The sequence below is a fragment of the Falco peregrinus genome, chromosome 4 (genome assembly GCF_023634155.1).
Source record: "Falco peregrinus isolate bFalPer1 chromosome 4, bFalPer1.pri, whole genome shotgun sequence".
NCBI classification, from domain to species: Eukaryota; Metazoa; Chordata; class Aves; order Falconiformes; family Falconidae; genus Falco; species Falco peregrinus.
Window position 1 is genome coordinate 118,152,797 of NC_073724.1, and position 26,958 is coordinate 118,179,754.

At 48.7% G+C, this 26,958-nt stretch overlaps 1 protein-coding gene across 5 annotated transcripts in view; it reads right to left on the minus strand.

Moving 5' to 3' along the window:
• Positions 1-23,964, minus strand: part of MYO7A (myosin VIIA) — a 108,153-nt gene extending 84,189 nt beyond the window's left edge. For all 5 annotated transcript variants that reach the window (XM_055802208.1, XM_055802206.1, XM_055802207.1 and 2 more), the window contains exons 1-2: positions 23,869-23,964; positions 4,636-4,693 (exon numbers count right to left, since the gene is read on the minus strand). In XM_055802208.1, the coding sequence (XP_055658183.1) occupies positions 4,636-4,653 (18 nt within the window). In that variant the 5' untranslated portion in view covers positions 4,654-4,693; positions 23,869-23,964. The remainder of the gene's footprint in view (positions 1-4,635; positions 4,694-23,868) is intronic.
• Positions 23,965-26,958: the final 2,994 nt, after the last annotated feature.

A 26,958-nucleotide genomic window follows, 5' to 3' on the forward strand; every position in this document is an offset into this window, starting at 1 on the left:
AAAATATATAGCACAATGAATCACTTAGCAAAGCTGAATGCAAATTATCCAATAACACCCAAAATAGTGTATGTCAGCTCCAGGTAAAACCAGTGCTCACAGACCCCAGCTGGGAAACGTCTGTGCATGGACTGAAAGATTTCAGAATCTGGGCTCTGCTATTTTACTCCCAGCAAGGGAAAGCATCTCCTAGAGCATCAAACTGAGTCTCTGTAAACACCAGTGGTCACAAAATCTATTCCTGCTCATTAGTGTACTGCACAAATCCCTTTCACCTGCAGTGCAGTGTGCAGTTCTGCCCTTAGCAAGAAGAAATTAAGCTGGAACAGGTGAAGAAAGGGCTGCCACCGTCACGAGAAGGATGCAGAGCTTGTTTTACAAGGGGGCAAAAAAGGGGTTTTGTAGGATTTTGGTCAGATCCGAGGCTAGGAAGGAAAGTGATTGCTGTCTATTCAAACACTTGAGAAATGGCAAGAAGGGGAAAGGATAATTTTAGCTAAAAGCCAGTCCAGGCACAAGAACATGAAGCCACAAATACCCTCAAAAAACAGAGTCATGAACATACCAAGGACAGTCTCGTTCGTGTAGGGTTTGTTTTGTGGAGTTTAAAGCTGAAGCTGTACTGGGAGTTTTACACTCAAAGAAATGCACAGACTTTGCAGAATGGATAGCTGCAGAGAAACTGCGAGGTTTTGGCATTGTCCCAAAGAGTCACCTCACCAGGAGCACAGCCAGCCAGGAGAGCAGAGCTGAAGTCTTTGACCAAGTCTTGGCTCCTGCAAAGCTTCAGACTAGTTGGAGACACCTTCCTTGCTTTGGTGTTGATCTAAAAAGAGCTTTACAGCAGAGGCATCCACAGTGCTTGATCCCTCAAGGCCTTAATTTCTGGCTGAGCTGTGGTTTCCTTCATCTGCTTAGCTTATGTCTCGGCTGTTTCTTTTCACTCCTATGTCTACTTCTCGCCCTATAAGCTCAGGAGCAGGCTGGGGAGGCAATAAGGCTGAGAGAAACCCACAAGAGCAGCAATGCTTCTCATGTGGTCTGGACACGGTCAGGGGACCACAGCAACACAGATACTATCTTATGCCAAGTTTAGTTTAGTGGATGTGCTTTGTGGGATGTTGAACCTGGTCCTACGTGAAAACACTTAAATTTTGTGAGCACGCTTCATTCCCCAGCAGGTAAGTGGCTTTGATTTCTCTTGGTCTGGCCCAGCAGCAGGAAATTTGCAGCACTGGGAAATCCCAGATTTAAGATCAGGTTGTACGAGGGTTGCCTACATGAGGGAGAAGATGGAGTTGCAAAAACAACCGCTTGGCAAGCAACAAACATTCGTTATTTGCCACCAGGACCGCAGTGGCAAATAACGCGCTCTCTGGAGCTGTGATGTGCCCCTCGCCAGGCTGTGTGGTCATCTGCGGCTGGGGCCACCCCACCCTCCTTGTCTCCACGCCAGTTCTAAAAACATCTCTGCTTTAAACAAAAGACAGAACATGCGGGAACGAGCTGCTGCTGTGCTGCGGAGCCAAACGGTTTTGTCAGGCTGCCAAGGCAGGAATTGAGGAAACCCTCCTTTTTCATCTTCCCTTTCTTTGTGCATGGAAATGGACTTGCCATGAGTAATTTGCTAGCAACTAAAGCTGATAAGTTTGGCTCCCTGCAGGCCCCTGCTGGGGAACAATATTGGTTTTTCTTCTGAATTAGTGGGTGGAAGGCAGAGGGCAGGAGCTCTGTGTGTTTTCTCCTCCTTGCTCAGAGCTGTGCACTTGGAGCCCTCTGCGCTCAGCTGCCCAGGGCCAGCCTCTGCGGGAGAGCCTGGTGCGAACTGGTCTCATGGGAAGGTGGAAGGGGTGCAATGCCAAGGGCTCATCTTCAAAGTTCCTGGATTTATAGCTGGGTAAGGACAGGGAAAGTAAGCTGTGAAGGCCAAAAGCTCTGTGCTGATCTATCTCAGACCATCATTCCATCTTTTGTTTGATCACATTGAAGAAAGTTTTCACAGGAAAAGGGGTGGGAAGGAAGGACCATAAACATGTTGTGTACATTCAAGAATAAAAAAGAAAAGAAAAAAAAAGAAAAAAAAAAAAAGAAAAGACAGAGGGAAGCTCACTGGAAAGTCATAACAATCAGGAACAGCATAGATGTATCTCTAGGATCTTACAGCAAAACTGAAGGAGGCAAAATACATATATTGCTGCTGCTTGCAATTTGGCAACACCATAAACAGCAGCTCTTTGCACCACCGAGAGCAAAGTGGTTCAAGTGTGACTCAGACTGAACCTTTAAATGGGGTAAACTTGTATAAAGTGACCTCAGGAAGAGCCTCTATCTGCTAACAACTGGGTTTTGTTATTCCGTTATGGAGGGATCCTTGCTCACCTCATCTGTGCTGCAGAGGCATGTTTGCAGTAAGCAACGAACCCCACACAAACCCGTTTCCCTGATATTTGTCATGCCCTGCTCAGCCTCCGAAGTCACAGGTAGAGTTAGTCTCAAAACTATCAAGAACAGCAAGAAATGGAAGAGCTTCTTGAAAACTGCAGGTTGTTTTAGGGAGCTAGGGTCTTTTCTTGTTTAATAATAAGAAGCTTTAATCCCAAAGTAGTGTATCAAATATTGTTAATAACTTCTAGGAATTCACTTGGAGATTCTTTATACACTTTTGACAACCTGTCTTTATGAACTAAAAGATGTTTGCCTGGAAAACAACTTAGTATCTTATCTAAAAAAGCCTATAGGAGACTGAACATGCATGCTGACTATTAAGGCTTCACTGCTAAGGGTTCTTGTAAAACCTGCCTGGAGGTGATGGGCTTTGAACAGTCAGGAGATCCATACACATGAGTCACAAATGGCTCCAGGTTTATTCTCCAGCATTCAGCTCTCAGTACAGAAATACCACTATGTTTTTCCTCCCATTGTAACATCCTAGAAATAACCCCTCGTCAGCTAACATAAGGGCAGCGTCACTCCTGCTCTGCTCCAGCTTTACTGCTGTAACACTATAGACACGAGAGACAAAAGCCCAAGAATTCCGCCCCATTTCCACACCAGACCAACCACATCCTGAGGTTTTAATAAGGAGCCAGATCCCAGGCTGGAACCTGGGACTGGCTAATTAGTGCCTAGATGCATGGCCTGAAGTGCCTTGGTGATGTTATTGGAGCCATCTACTTGTCCCCTTTGCTGTAAGTTACTTTCATGGTAGCAAGGGTGACAGAAGAGAAGAATGATGTCCCTGTACTGCAGCTCTCCATTCACAGCTGGGTCCATCTAAAAGTCAAGCGCTAAGCCACTCTCACATAGAGCTCAGGTAGACAAGGGAGAGAGACAGCTTCAGAAAGGAGATCCAACCTACCCCAAGACAGGTGGGAAGGAAATTACTTGGGAAGCACCCTGTATACACAAGACACACCAGGAAGATGGTCTATTTGATTAAAGCTCTGCAAAAGGTGAATTCAGAGTGATACAGAAGACACTGAACTAGTAGCTGAACCACAGAGGGGTAACCCTGAGCAGGGAGACGTTAACAGGCAGCCTGGAGTGATACCATCCCAGACAAGAGTTGTTATAGGGCATTTCTTAGAGCCGCAACTGCTAGTCTGAGCTTTCAAATCAGCATATGAATTTGCTTCATTTTAATTCCCACACCCATTTTCTTTGGCATTGCAGACTGCACCAGTCAGGACGGCTGAGCTTCTAACCACCCCTACCAAAGTGCAGCCTGTTTTTTGGGAGGCCACAGTCAGGGCAACTCTGTAAAGAGCATTTCAGTTGCTCCACGAGATCTTTGGCATTCCTTCCACCCTCAAAGCTATTCTCAACTCTTCTTTTCAGTGGTATAAACTGATCCCACAGGAGTTCCTGCATGCAGCTTTGAAGGCCCAGTGCTTTCTGCCCAGCTGCAGCCAAAAGCTCATTTACCAAGACAGACACAGAGCTGAATCAAAACTGCTGGGTAGATTTGCTCCATCACCTCAACGCTTGGCTGTGTTGACATATTTGAGTCTCAATCTGTAGCCCCAACCCCAGGACACATGGCAGTACTGTCAGTCCCCCCCAGGTGAGACACTGCAATGAGGCAACCCAGAAGCCAAGAGTGAGAGAGACAAGTTATGCCTAGACACAGGGAAAACACTTCAATTTGAAGCCCTAAATTATTTCAGAATCTACATGAGATCTGACATGCAACTTAATTCTTCAATCCAATTTATTTCTAAATGTGCAAAAGGACTCGTATTTTCACACGGCCAAAGCAGCACCACACCTGGAAACTGAAAAATCAATTCTCGACTAGAATATTTTTCAAGGCAGGCAGCAAGCTGTTTTGTTCTTGTGCAGCTTCTGGGCCATCCCAGATGAGAAAATAGAAGTGGAACATTCCACGAGGTTAATCTGGACTACACACACAGAGCAATGATTTCCTCTAAGCCAATCAAGGATTAAGGCTAATGAATATCTCTGTATCTTGTAACAGTCGTTTTAGGGAAATAGAATAGGATAAAAATAGACTGACTTGACCTTCCCCACCGCCTCCCCCCCCCCAAAAAAAAAAAAAAAAAAAAAAGGCTTTTATTAGTCCTTGGAGTGATGGAGTAAAATTAGAAATGCTAAAGAGAGGAATGCTTCACTTACCTGTCGTAGAATGACCATGGTTCCTGTATAAACACATCAGCAATCACCAGGAATTGACCTAAACCAAGAGAAATCGGCAATTAATGAAATGACACCCTGACTCATAGACCCCAGCTCAGGGACTGTCCCAACCCTGAAGGGACAGATGCAGCACCTAGGTGTGGAAGAGGGCTAGGAGCACTTAAACTCTCAACGCTTTCGTAATATTAATTCCAGACAGCGAGAGACAATCCTCTAATACGTCCAGATTAATGCCTGCATTAATGAGACTGAGACTGGAAGTTGCTTATGCAAGTAATAGTTTGTAAACTGAGTCCTAGAAAGTTATCCAAGGATTAACCTAACAAACAGACTGATACTGATTTAGTACGTGTGTCATCAGATCCCATGGTATGAACTAAAGCACATGGAGAAGGAGAGCCCTGTCCTTACAGCCCACAAGGCTGGCTGGATTATCATCTTTCTATCAAAACTGCTTTCAGGAGATGAGAGAAAATACCAAGGCCTCCATCACAGCCTGCAAGTGATGCCTGGATTGGACTACCTCCACGCTCTGCTCCTGCCTGTGGTGCAAATTGTGCCTTTTGGGGGTTTTCATGGGAAAGTCCCGTGCTGCTCCTGGGTTTGTGCTTGCTGGTATGTGGTGCCACTTCATGGTACTCCCAGCGTTATACAGGTTTGGTGTGTATAAGTGAACATTTCTTTTAAAGAATTGAATTTCTACGGCTTTTTATCTCCAAGTCATCCTTGTTTGTTGTTATATTTATGATGTGGAACATTTTCCAGTATGGTAATAACACTCATACCTTAAAAAGCAGGCAAAAAGTCATTCTGTTAAACAGCTCCCACAAGAAACTGGGGATGTGAAGGCTGAGGAAGGATGATCTTGCAGGACATAGGACATTTCCCTTCACAGTGACAAAGTGGTCCAGACTCATCATACAAACCTAAATATTTTGTTTCAGGTTTTAGAAAAAAAAAAAAAAAAGGAGTGATAACACCCTATGCCAGTGTCCCAACACACTTTGCTCATGGCAAGGAGAGCGATCTCTTTTCCCCACCAGCAGCAACTGCACTTGTCCCATCCAGTGATGTAGGTCTTAATCTTTGGTGTTGATCCTGCAGAATTTTCTGTAGCTTCTCAACTGCAGTGGGAAACATGGATGTTCCCATCCTAGCTAGAAAGTATTAGTTCCTGCAGGGACTGCAAAGGCTCAACAGCATTTCCAGTTATTCCCCTTTTCCTCACCACGCTGCTTGCATCACGTCTACATTTTTAGCGACCACATATTTGAAGGCAGATAGCTACCCCACTGAAAGCTGTAGGAGTTTGCCATCTATGTGCCTTCGCTACCTTAATGAAAACATCCAGCTGCTGAACCCATCTACATGATCCCTCTGCATTGCCCAGAAAAGGAACTGGTGTCCTAAGGGCAGTGAATACATCATGTTCATTAGGAAATACTCACTAGACAATATTGGCCACAGACCATATTTAACGAATTAATTTTGCTTTTTCTAGAAGACAGAAGACTGGTGGAAAATCATGCGCCCACTTTAACATCTGAAAGACTGTGAGGCAATTTTCCTAATCCTCAGTTTGAATATTCTTGTAGCACATTAAATTATTCCTCTTCTCCTTAATTCATATGGCTTGAAAAAAACTTTCTAACCCTGCCAAGTAGTAAGCCCTGAGACAGACTTCCTAGGGATGCTGAAGGGTCTCCTCCACTGGGAATAGTCAGTGAAAACTTGGCTTGTCTCGGAGCAGGCACTGGGTGAGGTCTTCCAGAGGTTCTTCTCAGGTCCGTAACACAATGATTGTAGGTACAGTGTTGAACACGGGGTTGGGTAGCAGTTTGGGTTCCTTGCTTGAAGGATATCTGCTATGGACAAGCGATCTTATAGTTCCTCACCTCAGTTTCCCTTTCTGAAAAACAGAGATATCACCCAACAGGGGAGCTCCTAAGTAGTCCAGCCATTATTTGCATGATAATCAGCCAAATGGGCTTGCCCCATTGAGTGTACATATTGCAAAAAAACATATATGGGGGATCTCCTCCCACAGGCTGGGCTAGAGCCACAGGTCTCAGAACTGCTCCTTTAGTCATTTATTCTTCTGCTGCTGAAGCAAAGCACTGGCTCATGGTTGCCCTGGCTCCCAGCATAAAAACTATCCTGTATGTGGGCATCTTGCTCAGCACAGCCTGTGGTGATGCTGAATAGGTGTGCCAGGTTTGGAAGAGTATTTACATACTCCCCACACTCTGCTTTTAAACAGGATTTTGGTACCCAGAGCCTGGGTGTTGGTGTTGGTGTTATTTTCTGAAGGTCTAACCTTCAGCCCAAGTCACCAGTCCCTTCACGACGCTTTTGCAAACGAGGCTGTACACCATGGGCAGCTGGCTTTCCCCAGGGCTTACTCAAGAGGGAAAACCCCAAAAGGGAAGGGTAGGGGGAGCTGACGACTGCCCTCCTTGTTATTCCCACAGGGATCAGTAAGAAGGATTCGACTTGTCTGAGCACCAGGGAGATCAGCTGCCCACTAATTCATGGGAGCCTTGGTGGGAAAAAAATGGCCATCTGGAGTCTCCAACCCTCCCACCTTCATCTCCTACATGAAGCTCTACAGCTGCCTGTGGTATGGAAAAATGAGCTGGGCTAAACAAAATGTACCCTACCCCTCCCCAAAATCACTCACACATAAAACAAAAGCACAAAGACACTCCTCTGGAAAATACGGGGGTTTTGTAAATTGGGTTCGTTTTGCAGCTTTGCGGGCATCCCTAGTTGAGCATTATCTGAACAAAGCATCTGAAGGAGGCAGTGGGTGAGGCTGAAAGGGTTTTAAACTACTTTTGCATGCAGGGTCATGTGCGACATGGAACTATACACACCTCTTGCTTGCAAGCAGTGGTCAACAGAAGCCAAGGAGTGCTTCGGTAAAAGGTCTGCACCACAGCAACCTCAGCCATGGCTTTCTTGGATCTGAAGAGATCCCAAATGCAAGAGGAACCTGACAGAGCTTGACTCTGGAGGGTGAAAGGCTGAGAAACCTGGACAAAACCGTTATCATGCAATTGGAAAGAGGGGGGTTGCTACTCTAATCTGTTTAACTGGCATTTCTGCTCCTTGTTGGCACTTTGGGACCGGAGTCCAACCACATGACTGGCCATACTGCCTGGGGGATCACTCCACAGTGCTAATCCTCCAGAGCACATGCTCATTAAGCACTGGTTAAGAGACATTCAGGTATTTAATTCTAAATGTAAATTCTGCTCCTTTCTCCTGAAGTCCACGTGCCACATGATTTTCCTGTCTGCAAATGCAGCAAAGAAATTGAATAATTTATTTATGAGGTGACACATTCAGTGACAGCCAGTCCCCCTCTGCACCCAGTGTGGTGTAGAGCCTGTCATTTGGAGAAACCCTGGGCACTTAACGGTGTGAAAAATCAGAAGTTCATTCATCTTATGTCTACTTCATCTGACTGGCAGAAACATAATCTATCACCTTAGCTGAGCAAAAAGATTTAACACACCGATGCTCTCTGCACACTGCTGCTTTGACTCCCTCCCCTCCAGCAGCGGATCTGAGAAGGATTAAAGATTTTGCAATGTATTTTACTGTTCATCTAAGAAATGGTGAATAAAAAGGTCAGACCTGTACCCTTGGAGACAAGCTCCTTTGTCCTTATCAAAAGCAGGATTCAGATCAGGAAGAAAAACAATGGCTCTTGAATGAGGTTAAACTAACCAGCTCACCGGACTCTAACCACTGAATGCGCATGACAGCAAGTGGAGAGGAAGAAGGCAATGCCACTAAATACCATTCCTTCTGCTTTTTGTCCTGCTGAAAGCTGGCATGCTTGGGAAGCTATGGCAGTTTGTATTTTGCGTTCTTCCTAGAGCCCCAAATCAGAACCAGGGCTTTCAGGTCAGAAGATATTAGTCTGAATATGGCACCATCCATCTTCTTGACTGACAGGTGTCTTCCCTGCTAGCATGATCAACAAGCAAGTTTTTAACAGAGACTACCCACTACTTCTCTAGGTAACTAGCTCCAAAAGTCAAATCATCATTAGTGTTTAAAATGAAACAAGTAACTGCTCATCTGCATCTGCCTTCAGCTTTCCAGATGAGGCCAGTCATACCTTACCAACCACAACCGACCCATCGATGGGCCCACACGGCAGGGCCCAGCCCCAGGGCTGCACCTCCACTTCCCTCATGCTGGGATCTTGTGCACCACTTGGCTTGGAGTGGTGACCAGGACATGGCGCGGAGGGGAGCCAGGATGATAGACCGTGTCTGGGAAACTCTTTGCAAGAGGCACGTGCCCTAGCTTTGCTATCAGACTGAGGCCTCTCCCTGGTATGACCTGTGTCAACTGGCCTGTCAGAGCCTCAGTGCCGCGTATCTGCTCCCTGTGGAGGCACTCACAGCCTACTCCCATCGGTTCTCGCTCTGCTTTTCAATAAACCAAACAGGCTCTCACAGTAAGAACTTCAGACAACCTGCCATGGTGCCTGAGCCTGTCTTGGGTAAATTTTAGCTATGTGTGATCTCCTGCCATCCAGTGCTGCCTGGGACATCACTGTTTCCTTGGCCCATAGACTCCCATTCTCCTTTCCTTTCTGCACAGAAGGTGAGCTCTCCCAGCTGCTCAGGTTTGCCCTCAAAGCCTATGTGACGGCTGGTTGTCCAGGACTTGCTGAGAGGTGGGTAACTCGAATTAAACCCCCACCTTGGTGGAGGAACCCAGACTTTGAGTCTCGCTAGACGAGTGCTTGAGCTGCTGGAGTGTTGCTTAAAACTTGAGCATCTCCCCCTTTCCCCCCGTCTGAGCCTTGGACTGAAATTTTCATGGTAATGGCCATTCACTTACACCTTCCCTTCTCGTGGCACAAATATCTTCATCCTTGCAAGAAGAAATAATAATTTCTAATTTCCCCAGTGCAAATTACATGGAGAGTAAAACCCAGCCATCGTTTCATCTCTTTCAATGTGGAGAAAAAAATACATCCCCGTTAAAAGCAAGAGTATTGCCCTGAATGCAAAGGCAACAGGAATTCATGCAGAGTATTTGCTAATTTTTTTTACACACAGAATGGCACTCCCTGAGTTTCTACAAGTGAGAAAACTGTATGAGACTCTCGTGATGGAGATGTGAGGACACAGCGAGCATCACCTGGCCAGCACGCTGCCTGCCACAGCACTGAGAAAGTTCCCTTGTTTATGACTTAATTGCTGCCTCCGCATGGATGGATTAGCTTGAGGTCGTGCTGATAGGTGATGTGAGGAATGCAAGGAAGCTGTCTCACCTCAGCAAGGCAGGTCACAACAGCAATAAGCTGCAGAAAACATTAGAATCACCATTTCTCACATGCATCTGTGACATGGGGCTCTGCATGGCCTGGGACTCCATGAGCCCAGCACATGTTTTCCTGGCAGAAGTCTGATCCAAGTTCACTGAAAGTCAAGAAAAGCCTTTCCTACCACCTTTGGATGAGACTTTGAGTGGCCACCAAATTTCCAGTGAACGCTGGTATCAGCAGGCAGAGGAACAGCTGCTTTGAACAAGAGGTGAATTTTGGTGTAAAGAATTACCTCCCCAGCAGCTGCAGGTCCAGCTGCCTGGAGAACTGAGAGGAGAAGAGAGATTCAAATGGAGCTGCAAGCTGACACGTGAAGGTGTAGGTGATAGTGGGAAGTAGAGATCTATCGTGAAGCCCTGGATCCTCAGAGTAGCTCCTCATGTCATGGATGAAGCCCAGTCATGGATGCAACACTGTGCAACTAAACGACAGCCTGCAAGGGCTGTTTTAGGGAACATGCAGATTTTTCTCTAGCTATTCCTGCAGCATTCAGCCTTACAGTGATGAGATCCACAGGATTAGGCAGTAATGAGATTTGAGGGTGCTCCTGTCGGGCTTCTCCTTCTGGTGGGCGGATGCTGTTCCCAGGGAAGACCTGGTAGTTTGCTGGTTTTGTGTGTGTGTGTGGGGGGTGTTTTGGTTTGGGACTTTTTTTTTGTTAGCTGTTTTTTGGTTTTGTTTTGTTTTTCCGCAAAAAGGGATGGTCCAGTCATCCTGCACATCTGGGATCTCCAACCCAGAAAATTCCAGCTACTCAAAATAAAAACAACTTTTCCTGCACAGAGCAACACAGCCAGCCTGCTGATCAATTAGCCAAATAACTACAGCGAGAAAAGATTGCAGGCACCAAGATTTCTTATTGTAGTGAAAGAGCCCAGGGTGGGAGTAGGCTTAATGCATTAGATACACAGATACTTTGCATTTCTGTACATTAGAGTTTTTTTCATGCAAGTAGCTCAAGGAAGACAGTGCAGTGCTAATGCCCACTGCAGTCTGTCATCCTGCAAGTGCAACTGAAACCTAGGGAAATGATGCTCGTAACTGAAACCACCAATAAATAGCACGTAATCTACTCAATGTGAGTGACAGAGAGGTGTCAGGGCTTGTGCAGTAGATAGTTTCCAGCCAAAGGCTTCAGCACACAAAATCAGGGCCTGATTTTCAACAGACCTCAGGTAGCACTGAAGTCTTCTGAAAAATCTGTCTTCTCCCTGAAAACTGAGCACTTAAAGCATGTCCTGAACTTTCCTCGTTGGTCAGGCTGACTACAGATCAGCTGAAAATGTAAACACTGCTGTTTCTTTTGACCCAGCTGAAAAAAACCTCTGGCCAGACCCCCAGTGATATGAAATAATTGAGATACAACTGACTTCAATGCAACCGTGCCATTTTCCACAAGCTGAGAGTCAGGGCACCACAAAATTCCAAGGTGGTGACCTGGTCAGAGACTGGGTGTGAAGGGTTTTAAAAGACAGCAGTGAAAGGAATATGATCCTCTGTGCCTTCCTCCGCCAGGAGCTGCAGGCATTAATCACAGCCCGCGATGACAGCTCCAGGCTGTGCCACCCCGTTTGCCTTTGCAAAGCATCACACCGGTCGGTCGGTGAAAGGACCACGAAGACTCAACTGCAGCTAGAGGATTTCAGAGCTTGTTTGGTCCTTTGCATGTCAGTACCAATCCCCGCACAGAGTCACCCAAACTCTTTCATATTTCACATTAGGAAAAGATCGACAATTTCCCAGTGAGGCTGACACTGCACGTGTAGTTGGCTACACTGAGGGTGCAAGAGCGCAACACTGAGTTGACACCAGGTATTCACAGGACGTCTTACTATTAAAGAAAATAAAACTAACCCCAAAACACTGCAGACGTCAGGGTGTGATTTTAAACAGAGCTCCAGATCAAAGTCAAAGCTTCCACAAAGCCAAGAACCCCTTGTGCAATGCACTTACTACCTAGGAACGGTGCAATGCCTGAGCATTTCCTTGGCTCCTCCTGGCCACGTGCACGGATCAGAAGGGAGCTGGGAGCTAATATCTGTCACTGGTGTTTATTCCCACGAGTCTGGGGACCACGGAGTAAGGCAGAAGCGTGAAAATTCTAGGACGGGAGTCCATTAGCATACCTCTTTGCTGTGGCTTTCTATGCCACATCAGCACACATTGTGCCCTCTCCTGTGACTATGCTGTCATTTAGGTGACTGTGGCTCTCGATCTTTTTTTGTGTGCTCCAAGTCCCACCTGACGCCCAAAGTGGGACTGAGCTGTCTGTATGCAGACACTGTATTTCATCACGTCAGCCAGGATCACCTCCATGACTGTGGGGACAAACAGGTGCCTCCAAGGCCTGGTTCACTCCATCTGTTGGAAACGTCAGCATTATTTCTGTCCATAAATTGCAGAGGAGGCCTGAGGTGACTGCTGTCATCTGTATGCCCCCTCCTTTCTCTATCCCTATGCTCCCTGAGCAGCTGGGAATGTGTCAAGACCACTTAGCTGACTCTGTGGGACTGGTTTGGCCCTCAAACCTCTATTTGAAGGGTCCTGGTAGCAGTGCCACGGAGAGAAACACCTCAACTGAATGAGCCCCAGCCAAACAGGTTACATTAAAGCAAGAACCCATGGAGAACTCCTACCTCTGGAAAGTCAAAGAACTAATACGCAGCCTCTGTTCATCTGAGAGTAGTCAGGAAACGGGCATCAATTTTTCAGGTGTCCAGGAGGAAGTTCAATAGATTTGCCTTGCATTCAATCCCCCCGAAAAGCCCGGCAGGTAGAGGAGTTAACAAAAGCCCTGACCTTTTCTCCCTCCCTGTGCTTTCACGTAGCCAGAGCAGAACAATGGACCACGGCGGCATCCGATCCCAGCTCACCGCGGAGCACTCGGCACAGCCTCCTCAGGAGGCCAATTTCCTTTTGTGCATCAGCCTCTACCAGCAATTGAGTATTTTTCAACAGCCACAGTAATTAATCAAATAAAGTATCCTTTTGCAAGAAGGCCAGGTGTAATTTCAGCATAATCCAGACCGAGCAGGCTGAGCTGATCTAGGCAAAATGCTGCACTTGCAGGTTTACCACGTGGTGTTTGCAGTCTGTTTTCATCTCTTCTTTATCCATAGATGAACTGCTGGTGTTGCTAGGGCCTGCACATGGGGCCTGGCACACAATAATAAAAAATTAAAATAAAGCCTATATTTGAAATTGAGGGTGATTTAGCACATGTATGTGCTCTCAAGACTCCTTGGACTAGGGTTGTCTTCACTGTGCTGGGCTGTCCTGGAAGTCCCCTTGCTGGTCCTGAGCTCACTGGGATGTCCACCCAGCACTGTGCCAAGAACAGAGCTCAGATCCTGCCCACCCATGCTCAGGGAACCCCAACTAGCCTAGGCTGAGCAGACCAGCACCAGCAAGTGTTGGTGGAGCCACCACAGATGTGGTCCTTCATGGGCTGCTCAACCCCTGTCACTGACAGAGCAAGGTATACACACAGACGGTGGTCAACTCCAGGCTGGTGTGTTTGATAATGTGTGCATGGATTTGGGAGGAGATTCCTGTGCAGTGCATTCTCTTTTGGGCCAGGATCAGGAGGCAACAACCTTCCCAGCCATCTGGGCTCTGCTGGCCCTGCAGTTGAACAACATCCATTAGCCCTTAGCTCAGACACAGGTTTAATCCTTTGGTTTTGTTGCTCAGGCAGCTGCAAAGACTGCACCTACCACCTGAGAACAACTCCATGAAGATCCAAAGGAAGGTTTGTACATGTCTATATATACACTTCCTATAGAAAGATAGATATATTCCCTAGGTATATACTCTGGCCAATCCTACTTTACTGGCTCCAGTCAGGAAAAACTGGGCCATGTTATGAAGGAGATTGGACTGGATCATCTCTTTGGCCCTCCAAGCTTTCTATCTCATCAACCTACAAGACCATAGGCCTTGCTCCAAGCCAGAGGGCAGGAGAAGGAGCGCTGCACCCACTGCAGTCTGGGTCCAGGGTCTCAAAATGACATTTTTGGGGTATCAGGTGATTTGTCCTGTGGCACACTGGAGCTTGTTTCTGAAGTGGTTCCAGAGTGATTTAGGTACTTGGGCTCTTTCTAAACACCCTTGAGGTGCTCCCTTTTAACAGTCTCTAGATGATCTGCCACTACCCAGACAACGTATGGCAGAGATAAGATCTGAACACCAGACTAATGGCAGTCCAATAACTTAATTACTAACCCACTGCTGCTTGCTACAGAAAGGTTCATTAAAGAGTGTCTTTACTGCGGCCACTGTTTTAGTACTCAGTCCAGCAAGCTACTATGCTGTTATTCCCTCACTGTCCTGGTTTCAGCTAGGATAGAGTTAATTTTCTTCCTAGCAGCTGGTACAATGCTGTGTTTTGGATTTAGTATGAAAATAAAGTTGATAACACACTGATGCTTTAGTTGTGGCTAAGTAGTGCTTACTCTAAATCAAGGATTTTTCAAGTTTTCCATGCTCTGCTAGTGAGCAGGTACACAACAAGCTGGGAGGGAGCAGAGCCAGGACGGCTGACCCAGACTAGTTAAAGGGATATTCCATACTATATATTGTCATGCTCAGTATGTAAACTGGGGAGAGCTGGCTGGGAGGTGCCGATTGCTGCTGGAGTCTGGCTGGGCACCAGTCAGTGGCTGGTGAGCAACTGTATTGTGCATCACTTGGGCTGTTGTTTTTTTGGTTTTGTTTTTGGTTTTTTTTTGGATGGGGTGTGTGTGTGTGTGTGTGTGTGTTATTCCTCTGTCCCTCTCTCTCCTTTTTGTTACAATTGTTGCTGTTGTTGTTATTTTAATTTATTTCAAGTATTAATTTATTCTTATCTCAACCCATGAGTTTCACTTTCTTCCCAATTCTCCTTCCCACGCTGCTGTAGCGGGGGAGTGAGCGAGCGGCTGCATGGCACTTCATAGCCAGTCGGGGTTAAACCACAACACACACGAACCCCAGCCTACTTATGGAGGAGGAGATGATGCTACCCTCATTTCACACAGAGGGAAACTGAGGCACGGAGGACATGGCTTTCCCCAAGGTCAGGCAGGAGAACCAGGAAGGTGCAATGTGCCTCTTGCAGACACCCAAGGCTGCGCCTATGACTCCAGATCAACATGCCTTTAATAAAGGCAGCTCCCCTGCTCTTTACTGTCCTTAAATTGTTCTAATAAGCAGCTGTTTTACCCTCTACTCTTGCTGGTCCCTAATGGTCTGGCCTGGGCTGTGCGGTCTCTTTCCTTCCAGTGCTATTAGTGCTGGCTGGAGCAGGGCTTCTGCAAGCTGTTAAAATCCTGTGGGGTTTTTTTCTCAGCAGAAACCCCTTTGCTGGGATTTTCAGTGAAATCCTCCCTCAGCCTGCCCTGACACTATCCTCTTATCTCTCGTGGTCCTGGAAAAATTCAGGACGGCCCTTCAGAGAGGCTGGGGTCAGCTTCCAAATGCAGGGACTAGTAGGATTAAGTGGGTTCAAATCAGAAGATACCAGCCCTGTTTTATCCTGCTAAGACTGCTGATGACTCCAGAGGATGTTTGGCTTGAAGAGGGACTGTACAAATTAAGGAGAGAGTTCTGCTCTGCCCTTGCCGGGTGCCTTTGGTGCAGTCACCATTGCATCCCTGAGGGCAGCTGGAGGCAGTGCCGGGGGACATCGGCCCTGTAACAGTCTGGTGAGAGGGGGACAGGCACTCCCTGACTCATTGGCTGCACATGCAAAATGTTATTAATTTTTCAGCTGGGGAAGCTGAGTCACAGGGGCTGGTTGCTGCTCTTCACGTTTTGATAGCATATTGAGTCACTGAGTGTTCTTCAGCGCATGGGATGCTCTGTGCTGTGAAGGGCATCATCTGGCTGAGCTGAAGTCATGCTTATAGGTCTTTGCCAAAGCAGAGTTAGAATAAAGGACATATGAAAGGGTGAATTTAGATGAGATATTGGGAAGAAACCCTTCCCCGTGAGGGTGGCGAGGCGCTGGCCCAGGCTGCCCAGAGCAGCTGTGGGTGCCCCATCCCTGGCAGGGCGCAAGGCCAGGCTGGACGGGGCTGGGAGCAGCCTGGGCTGGGGGGAGGGGGCCCTGCCCGGGGCAGGGGGGGTGGAACGAGGTGATCCTTAAAGTCCCTTCCAACCCAAATCATTCTATGATTCTATGATTTGGCAGGTGTTGCACAGACATAAAGTAAAAGTCACTGCAGCCCCAAACAGCCTGGATGGGCGAAAGAACTGGGGGCTCCAGGAGGTAAAGTGACTTTACTCCATGCCAAGTTCCCACCTGGTGAAGAGCAGGGCCAAAAATAATGACAGAATTCCCTGTGAGCAGCAAAGCTAACAAAAGCCTTCTTTACAACCACAAAACTCCAATTATTTATTGATGGTCAATAGGGTGTAGTCCCCCCAAGAAGCCTTTTCTGCAGATGGAGCATCCAGAACAGCTTTCACACCCCACCTGGGCTGGCCAGTGTCCAACAGGAGCTGGCAGCATGCTGCGGGGCACTAGATTTCTCCCACGTTCGCCTATGTATTTTCATGAAGTGTCTAGGAACTTCATTTCCCTTGCTGCAGCTCTGTCAAATTTCAAGGGAACTTGGTCAGCAAACTACCATGATTAGGTGACACATCTAAAGAGACAGGCAGTGTGACCACACAGCCTCGTTTCCTATGGAAATCAGACTAGATGAGCAAGTTGGCTCTAATCAGGTACTTAACTTATGCCAGTTTTAACAAGCTGCTCCATCCCCACCCTCCTTTGCCGTGTCTTGGGATACCCCTCCCAGAAAAGGGGTGGCTGTTGCTATTTGTGATTCTCTCTCAGCTACACATAAGGAATCGGTGTTTGCTGGAGACAAGTTTCACTCCCTGGGCTGAGTTCAACAACACGGCTGCACCTGAGAAGCTTGACTTCTGTTCCAGCCATTTTCACTTAATACCTTCCCTGACTGCTGAGCTCAGTACTGGGAGGACAGGACCTAGTTTGCAGCTCCAAACAGGAGTGTGCTCTGCACAAAACCCAGTTATAACAGGGCATTGGGGGAGATCCAGAGGGTTCTTTCTAACAGCAATAAGGTTGCCCAAACACCTTTCATCCTCTGTTACCCGCCACCCTAATCTGTACTGGTACGAGTAACCTGAATGAACAGCAGTCCTGATTTGCCCCGTGCTGGCATCCCAAGCTGACATCGCTCTCCAAGCCATTTGGCCAAGATCACCGGGTGCTCGCTTGTCTCCCCCCTGATGCTTTGGGTGCAGGCATGACATTTAGCGGTGAAGAGAGTAACATCTCAGTGCCTTTCTGGAGTTAACACAGCTGCACTCTCAAAAACTCCCCTCCCTGTGGGACAAGGACCTGCTCCTTTAACCACAAGCACTGGTGGCATCACCAGACAATGTTTCCCCTGCATTGTGCTGGACAGGAGAGAGTTCTTACATGGGAGGGATGATGTCCCTGCAGTATACCTGCTCTGAGAGACCTCCCTGGCCTGACAGCAGATTGGGCTGACCTGCTCATTAATTGTTTATACGTCTCCATGTACCACTTTACTGAATTATGTAAAACATCTAATAGTCCTTGCTAGGGATCCTGATCCTTGGGTGGACTGTATCTTGGCATCCCAAGTGTTCTAGGATGGTTGGTAGCTCTGAAATCCTGCAGAAATGAAAGGAAAACCTAAAGGACTAGTGGAGAGTTTTATCCAGCCTTTTTTTTTTTGGTCAAGGATGCTGTAGCCCCACCAGCCTGGCAGGGAGGCATGTTTGGGAGGTATATCGCTAACACTGTTAACAGCTCACAGGGACTTCCAGTAATTCCAGCAATACGATGCTTTCTCATGTCTGTGCCAAAGACTGTTCTGGGCCCGTGCAGCTCTCCAGCATATAAAAATGCTCCACATAAAGCCAGCTATGCCAGACCTTTTCCTGGGCTTTACTTCCAAGGACAGAACACAGAAGTTGGGTTATCCTGGCTCTGCTGTTCCCCTGGGATTAAAGGCAGCCGAGAAGCTGAGCAGAGGAGCTGAAGAGCAAAGAGGGATCATCTTGCTGACTTCAACAGCCCTCTGCGTGCAGCTCCTCAATGGGCTTGAGGAATGCTCTGGCACGGAGGTTACAGATGAAATAACCACCACCTTTATTTCTGCAGATTGAAACATTCTGCAGGCTGTAGGAGAGACAAACCCTGGGGAAGGGGGCGGGGGAGCGGTGGTGGTTTCTGGAGTTCATCTCAGCCCAGGGTAAATCTGCTGGCCTTGATGGCACTGATCCAGCCAAGCTGAGGGATGAGAGGAAGCGGGATAGAAATAGCTGGGCTTGTACAATGTAATAGCAAACACCACTGGTGCTGGAAACCCCCCAAAGGCTCAGACGCAGGAGGCAGAAGTTTGACACACTCTAGTTAGGCCTACGGGGCTCCTTCCATCTCACTACAACATACACCTGCCACCCCTCTGTCCTACTGCAGGAGGTTTGCGCGTCCTCCCGACAGCCTCAGCTGGGCAAGGGAGCCCTGTCTCTGATGATGGGAGTTGTTATGCTTTGTGGGTGCTCCCCCCTTCCCTTTCAGCTTCACTGTTTCTGTGAAGCTCCTTGGGCCCACATGAGCTCAGTGGGACCTTTGCCCAGGCTGGGAACTCAGTGCCACCAAGAGGCAAAGCATGTTCTTCTCCCAGCCTCTCCCATTGGCATGGATACAAAACCCCCCACACCAACACACGCTGGGTATATGGAAAACCATCCTGCTGACTTACAAAGCAAACCTCAGCCCCACAACAGCATGGCTCAGCTCTGGGATTCACAGGGAACCTCCTGCAAATTCCTTTCTGTCTAGCAGCGATCTAGCTGATCACCATCTTTGTGGCAATTCCCTAATGGTCTACAAGAGATCTGACACAGAGCCTGCAAGAAATTCCATTAAGTTCCTCTCTGTACTTGCTGGCATGAAAGTATTTTCAATGAAAAAGGAAGAGGAGAGGCTTTTTGTTCCTCGACCCACATGATACATGGCACTGCTAATGAAGTGATGAGGCTGACACCTTATCTTCTTCATGACAACTAAGAAGTGCAGCAAGGCAAATATCTCAGAAGAATTGTTTCAAGGAGAATCTCAGGGCATGAACAACTCTTGGTGAATGGAAGCATGAGCTCTGCATAAAACAGCCCATGCTAGGTCCAGCTTGTGGGCTCCCCATCTATTCTAGTTTGCTGACAGCGAACAGCAGAGGATGCCCAGGGAGCAGTATAAAAGCAGGGTGAAGATTTAGTGGCACTACTCCATAGTACTCCCCCAGACACTATAATTTGCAGCTCAAGAGCTTCTAGAGCCAAAGAATGGTAGCTTTCTTCTTTAACGTATGTATTTTAAAGCTTTTGAGAGGCTTTTCATCAACAAATTTGTCCTAGTCATTTTTTAACCCATTAATACTTTAAGGATCCCCAGGGTCCTGCAGTAAGGAGTACCACAGATGTCAGGTTGTGTGAACTCCTTTTTGATTTCAGCCTGGTCTCTATAAGCTTTATTTGATTCTCTCTAATTTTTATATTGCAAAGGAAAATCCTCCTTTTTCCTAGACCTGCAAGCATGGTCTTCTAGGATCTAGAACATACCTTCATCCTATCTCTTTTCAGCTTGGAGCCTTTGTCTAAACAGTCCTTCCTTGTGTGGAAGCTGTTCCAGACCTCTGGCCATCCTTCCTTTCTCTGAATTCTCCCCAGTTGACCTACATCATTTTGGGGATGGAGGGACGAGGACAATGCACACTGTTCCAGTTGCAGTTACACCAGGGACTCACAAAGGTACAATGCTGTTTCAATCCTCATTCCCCTTTTGACATCTGTTTAATCTTTTTTTTTTGTTTTGGATTACTCGAAATAAATCAGCAGAGGAATGAAATGTGCTCTCTGGACAATGACAGATGTCCTGGGGAGCACACAAGGACTTGGTCCCAAGAGATGGATCCTGGTCCCAAGTCTAGCACAGCCCAGGCAGGGCTCAGAGCACCTTTTCCCTATGCCTCAGCGTATTGGGCAGGTGAGTCTTGCCCAGCATTTGCAAAGCCATCTCAGGTGGAAGGTATTTCACAGCTGCAACTTGCAAGCACTGTGAGACTAAACCATAATATTCCTAAAAGTCTTCACATCTACACAGTGCCATCAACAGCTGCCTTCATTCAGACACTGTGGATACCTGCCATTTTCTATTTGTCCCCCTCTGCCAACCTTCACGTTGGGCCCATCCTCTCTCCGTCTCTGCTGTGATCCCAGATTTATCTTACCATTTCCAAAGTCAGGAACTGTTGCAGTGGGTGGCTTTGCCTCCTGGGGTGAAGCCCCTTCCCAGCACAGCTCCCACCATACAGCCTGGTGTCAGATGGGGAAGAGAGGATAAGACCAAGCTCCACAGAGCCTCAGTTCTCCCAACACTCAGAATAACCTTAGACATGCCCTTCTGTGAGCCCTCCTTCCTCCACACATCTTAAAGTTGGAGGCCAGGCTGCTTATGCAGCAACAACAGGCAGTGGAAACCTCCACGCAAGGCAGCTCCTAAGTCTATAATCAACCTATAGTGTAAGTTTTAACTCCTTTCATGCATGTAGAAAATGTATTCAGGTCACCTGCGCCCCGGGTAAACACTGGGTTATTACACCAGGTTAAATGCATGAAAGGGGATGGCAGCAGCTGAACCAACATGCTGTGAAAGGAACTTGCTAGGACTGAGGTCCAAGAAGAGCTCGATGCTTTTCTGCCATTGCTCTAAAACTGCCAGTGGGATCAAGAACTCAGTTTTTGGATCCCAGCTGGGCTGAGGTGGGAGTTGGTACCAAGCTGCTCAGGCTGGGCAGATCTGGGGAGGACTCAGCCAATGGTGCCAACAAATGAAGGGGTCCCCAGAGACTTTTTGCTTTAGATTTTGAACTTTTCTGTATTTATTTGGCACTCAACCTACTTCAGATGACTTTTTTCATTGGATTTCCACACATTGTTCTCTCCTTGTGAAGTGGGAATCATCAACTCATTTAGGTTGGAAATGACCTTTAAAATCATCAAGTCCAGCTGTTAACCCAGGCCAAATCCACCACTAAACAATATCACCATGCACCACATCTACATGTTTTTTGAACACTTCCAGGGGTGGTGATTCCATCACCTCCCTGGGCAGCCTGTTCCAGTGCTTGACCACCCTTTCAATGAAGAATTTTTTCCTAATATCCAATCTAAACCTCCCCTGGAGCAACCTGAGGCTGTTCCCTCTTGCCCTGTTGCTTGTATCTGCTCTCTCCCAGTATCCAGACTGGAAGAGCTTCTTAGAACTGTTCTAAGTTTTTGTGAACAGCTCTGGGTACAGTGGGGTTTGGGGGGGCTACCTGGGGATGGGTGGACAGCCTAAGCATGGGCACTGCTGGGGCAGTCCTGTTCTGAGAAGCTTGCTGGCTCTACCTAGCAGTTTGGCTGGGGGACCAGACAGTCACAAGCACACCATCTCATCCCATATCAGGTTCTCCTTGCACGTTGCCTAGCAGAAGAGCATTTCACGGTGCAAAGCTCCCTTACACGCCGACTCCACATCCTGCCAGCCCCTTGGTACAGCGACACTTGTCCTACTCTGCTTCGGGAGCAAGAAAACTCTGGCTCTGTCCCAAGAGAACAACAGAAGTCCCTATCTCTCCTCTCCCTCAAAAGGGACCAGCAGACCTGATCTGGCAGTGAGTGCAGGCAGCAACTACTACCCGACAGCATGGTGTCAGTGTGGGGAACCAAAAATGTGCCCAGGACCGAGAGTGCCTGAAGCCGCCTGTCCTGTCTGCCCCTTTCTGCTGGGCTTGGAAGCTGTTCTCTGCAGCTCCAGGAAAGGCTTTGAAAAAAAACTATGAGCTGACAATGCCTTCATTAATCACAGCAAAATCCTTTCCATGGCAACCCATGGATTGCGAAGTCACAAGTTAGCAAGCGTAAGACAGAAACACTGTACAGCAGCCCCGGTCTGTGGAAACTTAATAGTGAGTGAGATGAATCAACTGCTCTGAGGAGGGGAAATGAGTTAGAAATAATATTGCCTTAGAAAAGAGGTTCATCCCTGGCCTGGATTCAGATCTCATAAACGTTGGTGTCAGTGGGGAGATACTGTAACTTCATGAAGTTACTCCAGTCTCACTCCAAAAAGCCCAAGAAAAGACTTTGGCCCTACACTGTTTTTTCAGAAGCACAAAGCTTTCAACGAGGTCAGGTAGAAGAGAAAGACAGTAAGACAATTTGTCGCCTGCCCATCACCACGACTTAAACACTACACATGATTTAGAGACATGTATTTGGAAATTGGCAGAGCTCAGAGATCACAAAGCCACAGGTGAAAAAACAATTTTGTCCATCAACCAAGAGGAGGGAAATGCCATCCTGTTTTTTGCCCTTGTCTGTCCCTCTTCAGCTGTCCCTGGGGCAGTTTAGACACAGGGTAGGGAAGACACTTGCACAGGGTCGCACAGGCTTTCACAGGGATCCAGGTTTTGACTGAAGTTTTGGCAAAGCTCAGTCCAAAGCTGCAAAACCATCTCATGCCTTCACACCACCTTTGTTGGGACCTTGCGGTCCCTCACCTCATGGGAAGAAAGATAGGACCCATCATATAGTGGAGAAGGAAGAGAGAGGGGTCAGCTTACAACACAAGCCATGTAGTTGACATCTTGATGTAAAGCACAGGATAACCCCATAAGCTTGGTTTTCTTGGGCATCCTTTTGTTCAGACTATGGAGAGAAGCACTCTCACACCAATGTAACAACTAGAGCTGTATGAAGACCGCCTCCAGCTCCTGCCAGCTCCTTCTGCAGGGGGGATTTAGCAGTCAGGGACAACCAGGCAATTTTAGACTCACTGGCCTTTCAAACTCTCCCTCTATGTTGCCTACAAGACAGGTCCTCCACTATATAGCCCAGTCCTCCCAGAGGCACCAAGAGATGCCTGGTCCACCCTCCTTAGGATAACGTGATTGTAACTACCCTAGGAAAGCCGGGGGGCTGTTCTTTGTTATGGCTGGTGCTCAGCTGGTCCAGCACAGCCCATCCACATAACATTGCCCTCCCAAACCAGGCAGCAAAATGCAAACTGCTTTATGGGAATTGCCTATCCCATGCTCAGGGATTGTCCTAATAATGTCAACAGCTTGGGAAGGTCCTGAGCACTGCTTACGAGCACCGTTGTGACCCAGGGAACATGCCACCAAAACACAGCCTGGACACAAGGTGTGCTATGCTGGAACCTGGGGAAAGCCCTGCTGCTCTCTGCCTGAGGGCAGGTCGTGCTTTCACCGCCTGGGTGGTGCGTTCGGAGCTGGGTCAGAGCAGGGAGTGGTCCCGGGACCGATGGGACCGGGGGGGAGACCTGGGGTCTTGTGCCAGCAACGCCAGTGGGTCCGTGCAGCAGGCACAACCCCGTCCCTAAGCACCTGCAAACGTATCCCTGGATGTGAAAGGGCTGTGGAGCGAAGGGGTGGGGGGCTGCACGGCGCAGCGCTGGAGGGGAATGCCCCCCGCCCCCGCTCACTGCTAGGTGACCCAAGCTAAATTAAGCAGCAGCTAGAAATTAGCCAGACACTAATCCGTGCTGCAGGAGCCCAGCTGGCTCGGGGCTGCCGGGCATTTCTGGCAGGTCTGCTGTCTTGTCGCCCCCCGCAGCCAGCCCAGCCCCTTCCCCAGGTCTGATGCGGGTGCCAGAGACGGCTCGCTGCCGCGCAGCCCCACCGGGGCTACCCCCGCTGCATCCCAGCCCACCGCACCCCCATTGCACCCATCGCACCGCACCCGGAGCATCCCCAGCCCTCAGCCCGGTCCCTCCCGGGTGCCGCCTGCCACCCCCTCCGCCTTACCTTAGCGGGGCATGGCCGGCCGGGGGCCGGGGAAGGGGCGCTGGTGCCCGGCGCGGAGCCGCGCTGCCTCCGGCACCGAGCGAGGGCAGCGCCTGCCCTGCCTGAGCCTCTTAGCGGGGGAGGAGCCGGGATACAGCCGGCCCCCGGTGTGTGTGTGGGGGGGGGGGTGAGTGTGAATGTGCGTGTGACACTCCCAGCCCGGCGACACCGCAAGAGCCGCGCTCCCCAAGCGTCCCCACCCCACCCCAAGGGTGCATCCTCCTGTATCCCCCGGGTCTGCCCCAGAACGTGGTACCCATGAAGAGCCCTGCTGTGAGTTACGCTGCGTTTTTCAAGTCCTCGTTGTGCAGAGCCCTAATAGCCTTTTGGGCAAAGGGATGGCTGGAAGGATCCCCCTGCCCCACGCAAAGCCCGCTCAGGGCTGCACTGGGCACCGTCCTGAGGCCCCGTGGGAGGGGGCCAGCAGCTGACAGGCATTCTGGTTTGAACACAGCAGCCTGAGCTTGTAAACGGGAAAACTGGGACAGAAAAATGCTTGAGGAGCAGGAAACTCAGAGCTGAGGTTTTGCCTAGAAGCTTAACTCTGACCTGGTGACTCCCTGCCCAAATCTGAACTAGTGTCTTTCCTCCTTCCTGCTGAGGAAGGTAGGGGTGGCTTTTAATTGAGCTGTGTCCCATCACGGGGGTTTCTCACTTAGGTATGAAACACGGCATTTTAGCCAGTAAATGGTGCAAAACACGCTTTTTTATTTGCAGCGTTATCACACAAGGTGTTTCTAAGCTCTGCTTTAGAACGAGGGGGCCTGAACCCCTCCTGGGGACTAGGACACCTGAATATTTTTTTTTTTTTTTTGGTGATACTGCAGAAGTAAGGAGCAATAAGAGGAAGTTTCTTTCCTCCAAAACCACACTAGGAACTCCGCTCAAAAGATGGGAGAAGTCACAGCACAGCCACCCTGTCCCTTGCCCAACCCCAAGGAACTCCCTGTCGCTGCCCAGTCCTCTCAGAGGAGCCAGCTGTGAATAGAATCAGTTGACTTTAAGCACGAGAGACAAACCATGGCCACCTGGGGCCGTGCCTGGTTTCACTTAAGCCCTACTCACTGTGCCGATGTGGTTTGTGTGGGTATGAGGGCAGATATTGGCTGTGCCTGGGATTTGCTTCACTCTGGACCACAGCTGATGTGCCTGGAAGTGGTCCAGCCTCGGGCAGCCCCTTCTTGTGCCCAGCGTCTCCCATGGGCGTGTGGGAAGGCAGCAAGGGAGACTGCCAGGGACACAGGGCGAGACATGCTCCTCTGCCTGCACCACTGGGTTTGGAGGTGGGATTTGAAGAGCACGAGGAGCCTTTGGGCAACTGCTCAGTGCAGCATCTCATGGCTGTGGGTCATGGGCTAACCCCTGGTTTAATACCTGGGACATTGGCCAAGGATATGGAAGCACCTGAGCAGCTCTGAGGGTCAGGCAATGAACCCATCCCCTTGCTGAAAGCCCTGCTACCTCTGTAGCCCTTCTTCCTAGTAATCCCTGGACCTTTTAAGCAGCAGAAGGCTCATATCCACATGGCAGTTGGGGGGAACGTATAGAGGAGTTGGGGTGGGAAGCTGCAAGATGTAGGGAACCCAACACTAAGAAGAAATATTCCAGTGTCATCTTGCAACTATGGTAGGATGTCTGTTCCTCCATGAAGGTGCTCTTGCAGGTCAAAAGAAGACTCTGAAGTGTTGTTTTAGTTTAACATTAGTGAGCGGAAATTCTTGGCAGATGGCAGCGCTGGAGGGATGCAGAGCTGCTGCAGTACCCTTGGGAAGCCTGGGCTGAATCCTGCCTGGAGCTGTGCACCACTCTACTACCTGCTGCCCGTCTCCGAACATGCACATGCTCCCCACATCTACACAGTGGTGTGTTGGGATCCCACACTAATTCCAACATCCCTGCCCATGTTGCCAGTCCACATCGGTGTGCACCACCAGCACTGGGACAGGCAGGGCTGCAAAGCAACCCCCACTTTCAAGTCCACTGCCCCAGCACCAGCAAAACCAAGATGTGGGTGATGGTGGGGATGCATGACTTCTACACACACCTACAGGATGATTTGTGGCTTATCCAGGCTTCCATAGCCCTTTTTTTGAAAGTGCACAAAGCGAGACTCAATAAAGCTACCTGGTCTACACCAGAGCTCGCTCTTGTGCTATATCTAGCAACGTGTCACAGCCCCGTAGGTGCTCAGCCATGCCTACTGCTCAGGACATCCTCCAGGAGAGCATTAGGATGTTTGTGAGGCTGAGATGTCTGGGAGGCCTTCCCCTGAAAAATGCCCCTTGCAAGCTCTTTCAGTGATAGAGTAGGATGCTCCTTTCTCTGCCTAGCATTTGGTGATATATTTTGTCCCAGGGGACGATCCCAGGAGCAGGGCTTTCTGGATGGGTTGTCCTCATCCCACAATAAAAAGGCTTTTTCCAGTTGCCTGCTCCAGGCTCTGGAGGGTGAGCTGCAAAAGGGCACAGCTCCTCCATGCTGCAAAGACCTGAGCACAGGCTAAATGGTGGAGCTGGGGGCTGGAAGCTGAAATGGAAGCAAGATCCCAGTGCCAGCACTTCGGCACCATGTGTTACCGCAGCAAGACTGGAGGCTGCCACGGGCAGGGACAGGCTGTTCACTTTTCAAATGCTCCCAGTGTGCAACGTGCAGGTTTGTTCTCCAAGGGAAAGACATCCTAAAATCACATCCTCCTGCTGCTTTGCCCAAAATCCCCCCCCCCCTTTTTTTTTTCCTTTTTAGCAGTCTGCAGAGTTTTTTCCAAGTCAGGTGAGGCTCAAAAAAAACAAGTTCCCTGCATTGTGGTGACTCTGAGGCATAGGATGCAAAGGTTTTATAGTCAGAGGAGGTTACCCCTCCTCTCCGTGGCTTTTCCCAGTGAACATGAGTGCAACCTTGTGTGAAACCTTCATGCAGATTGCCTTGCCTCAGTCTCAAAGTCCGCAGAGAAAAGAATTTGAATGGAGTTTAGTGAATCAAGCAAATGAAAAAGGCTCTGCAGAGCCACCTTGTGCCCATCAAAAGCATTCTGGAAGAACACAGCAAAACAGG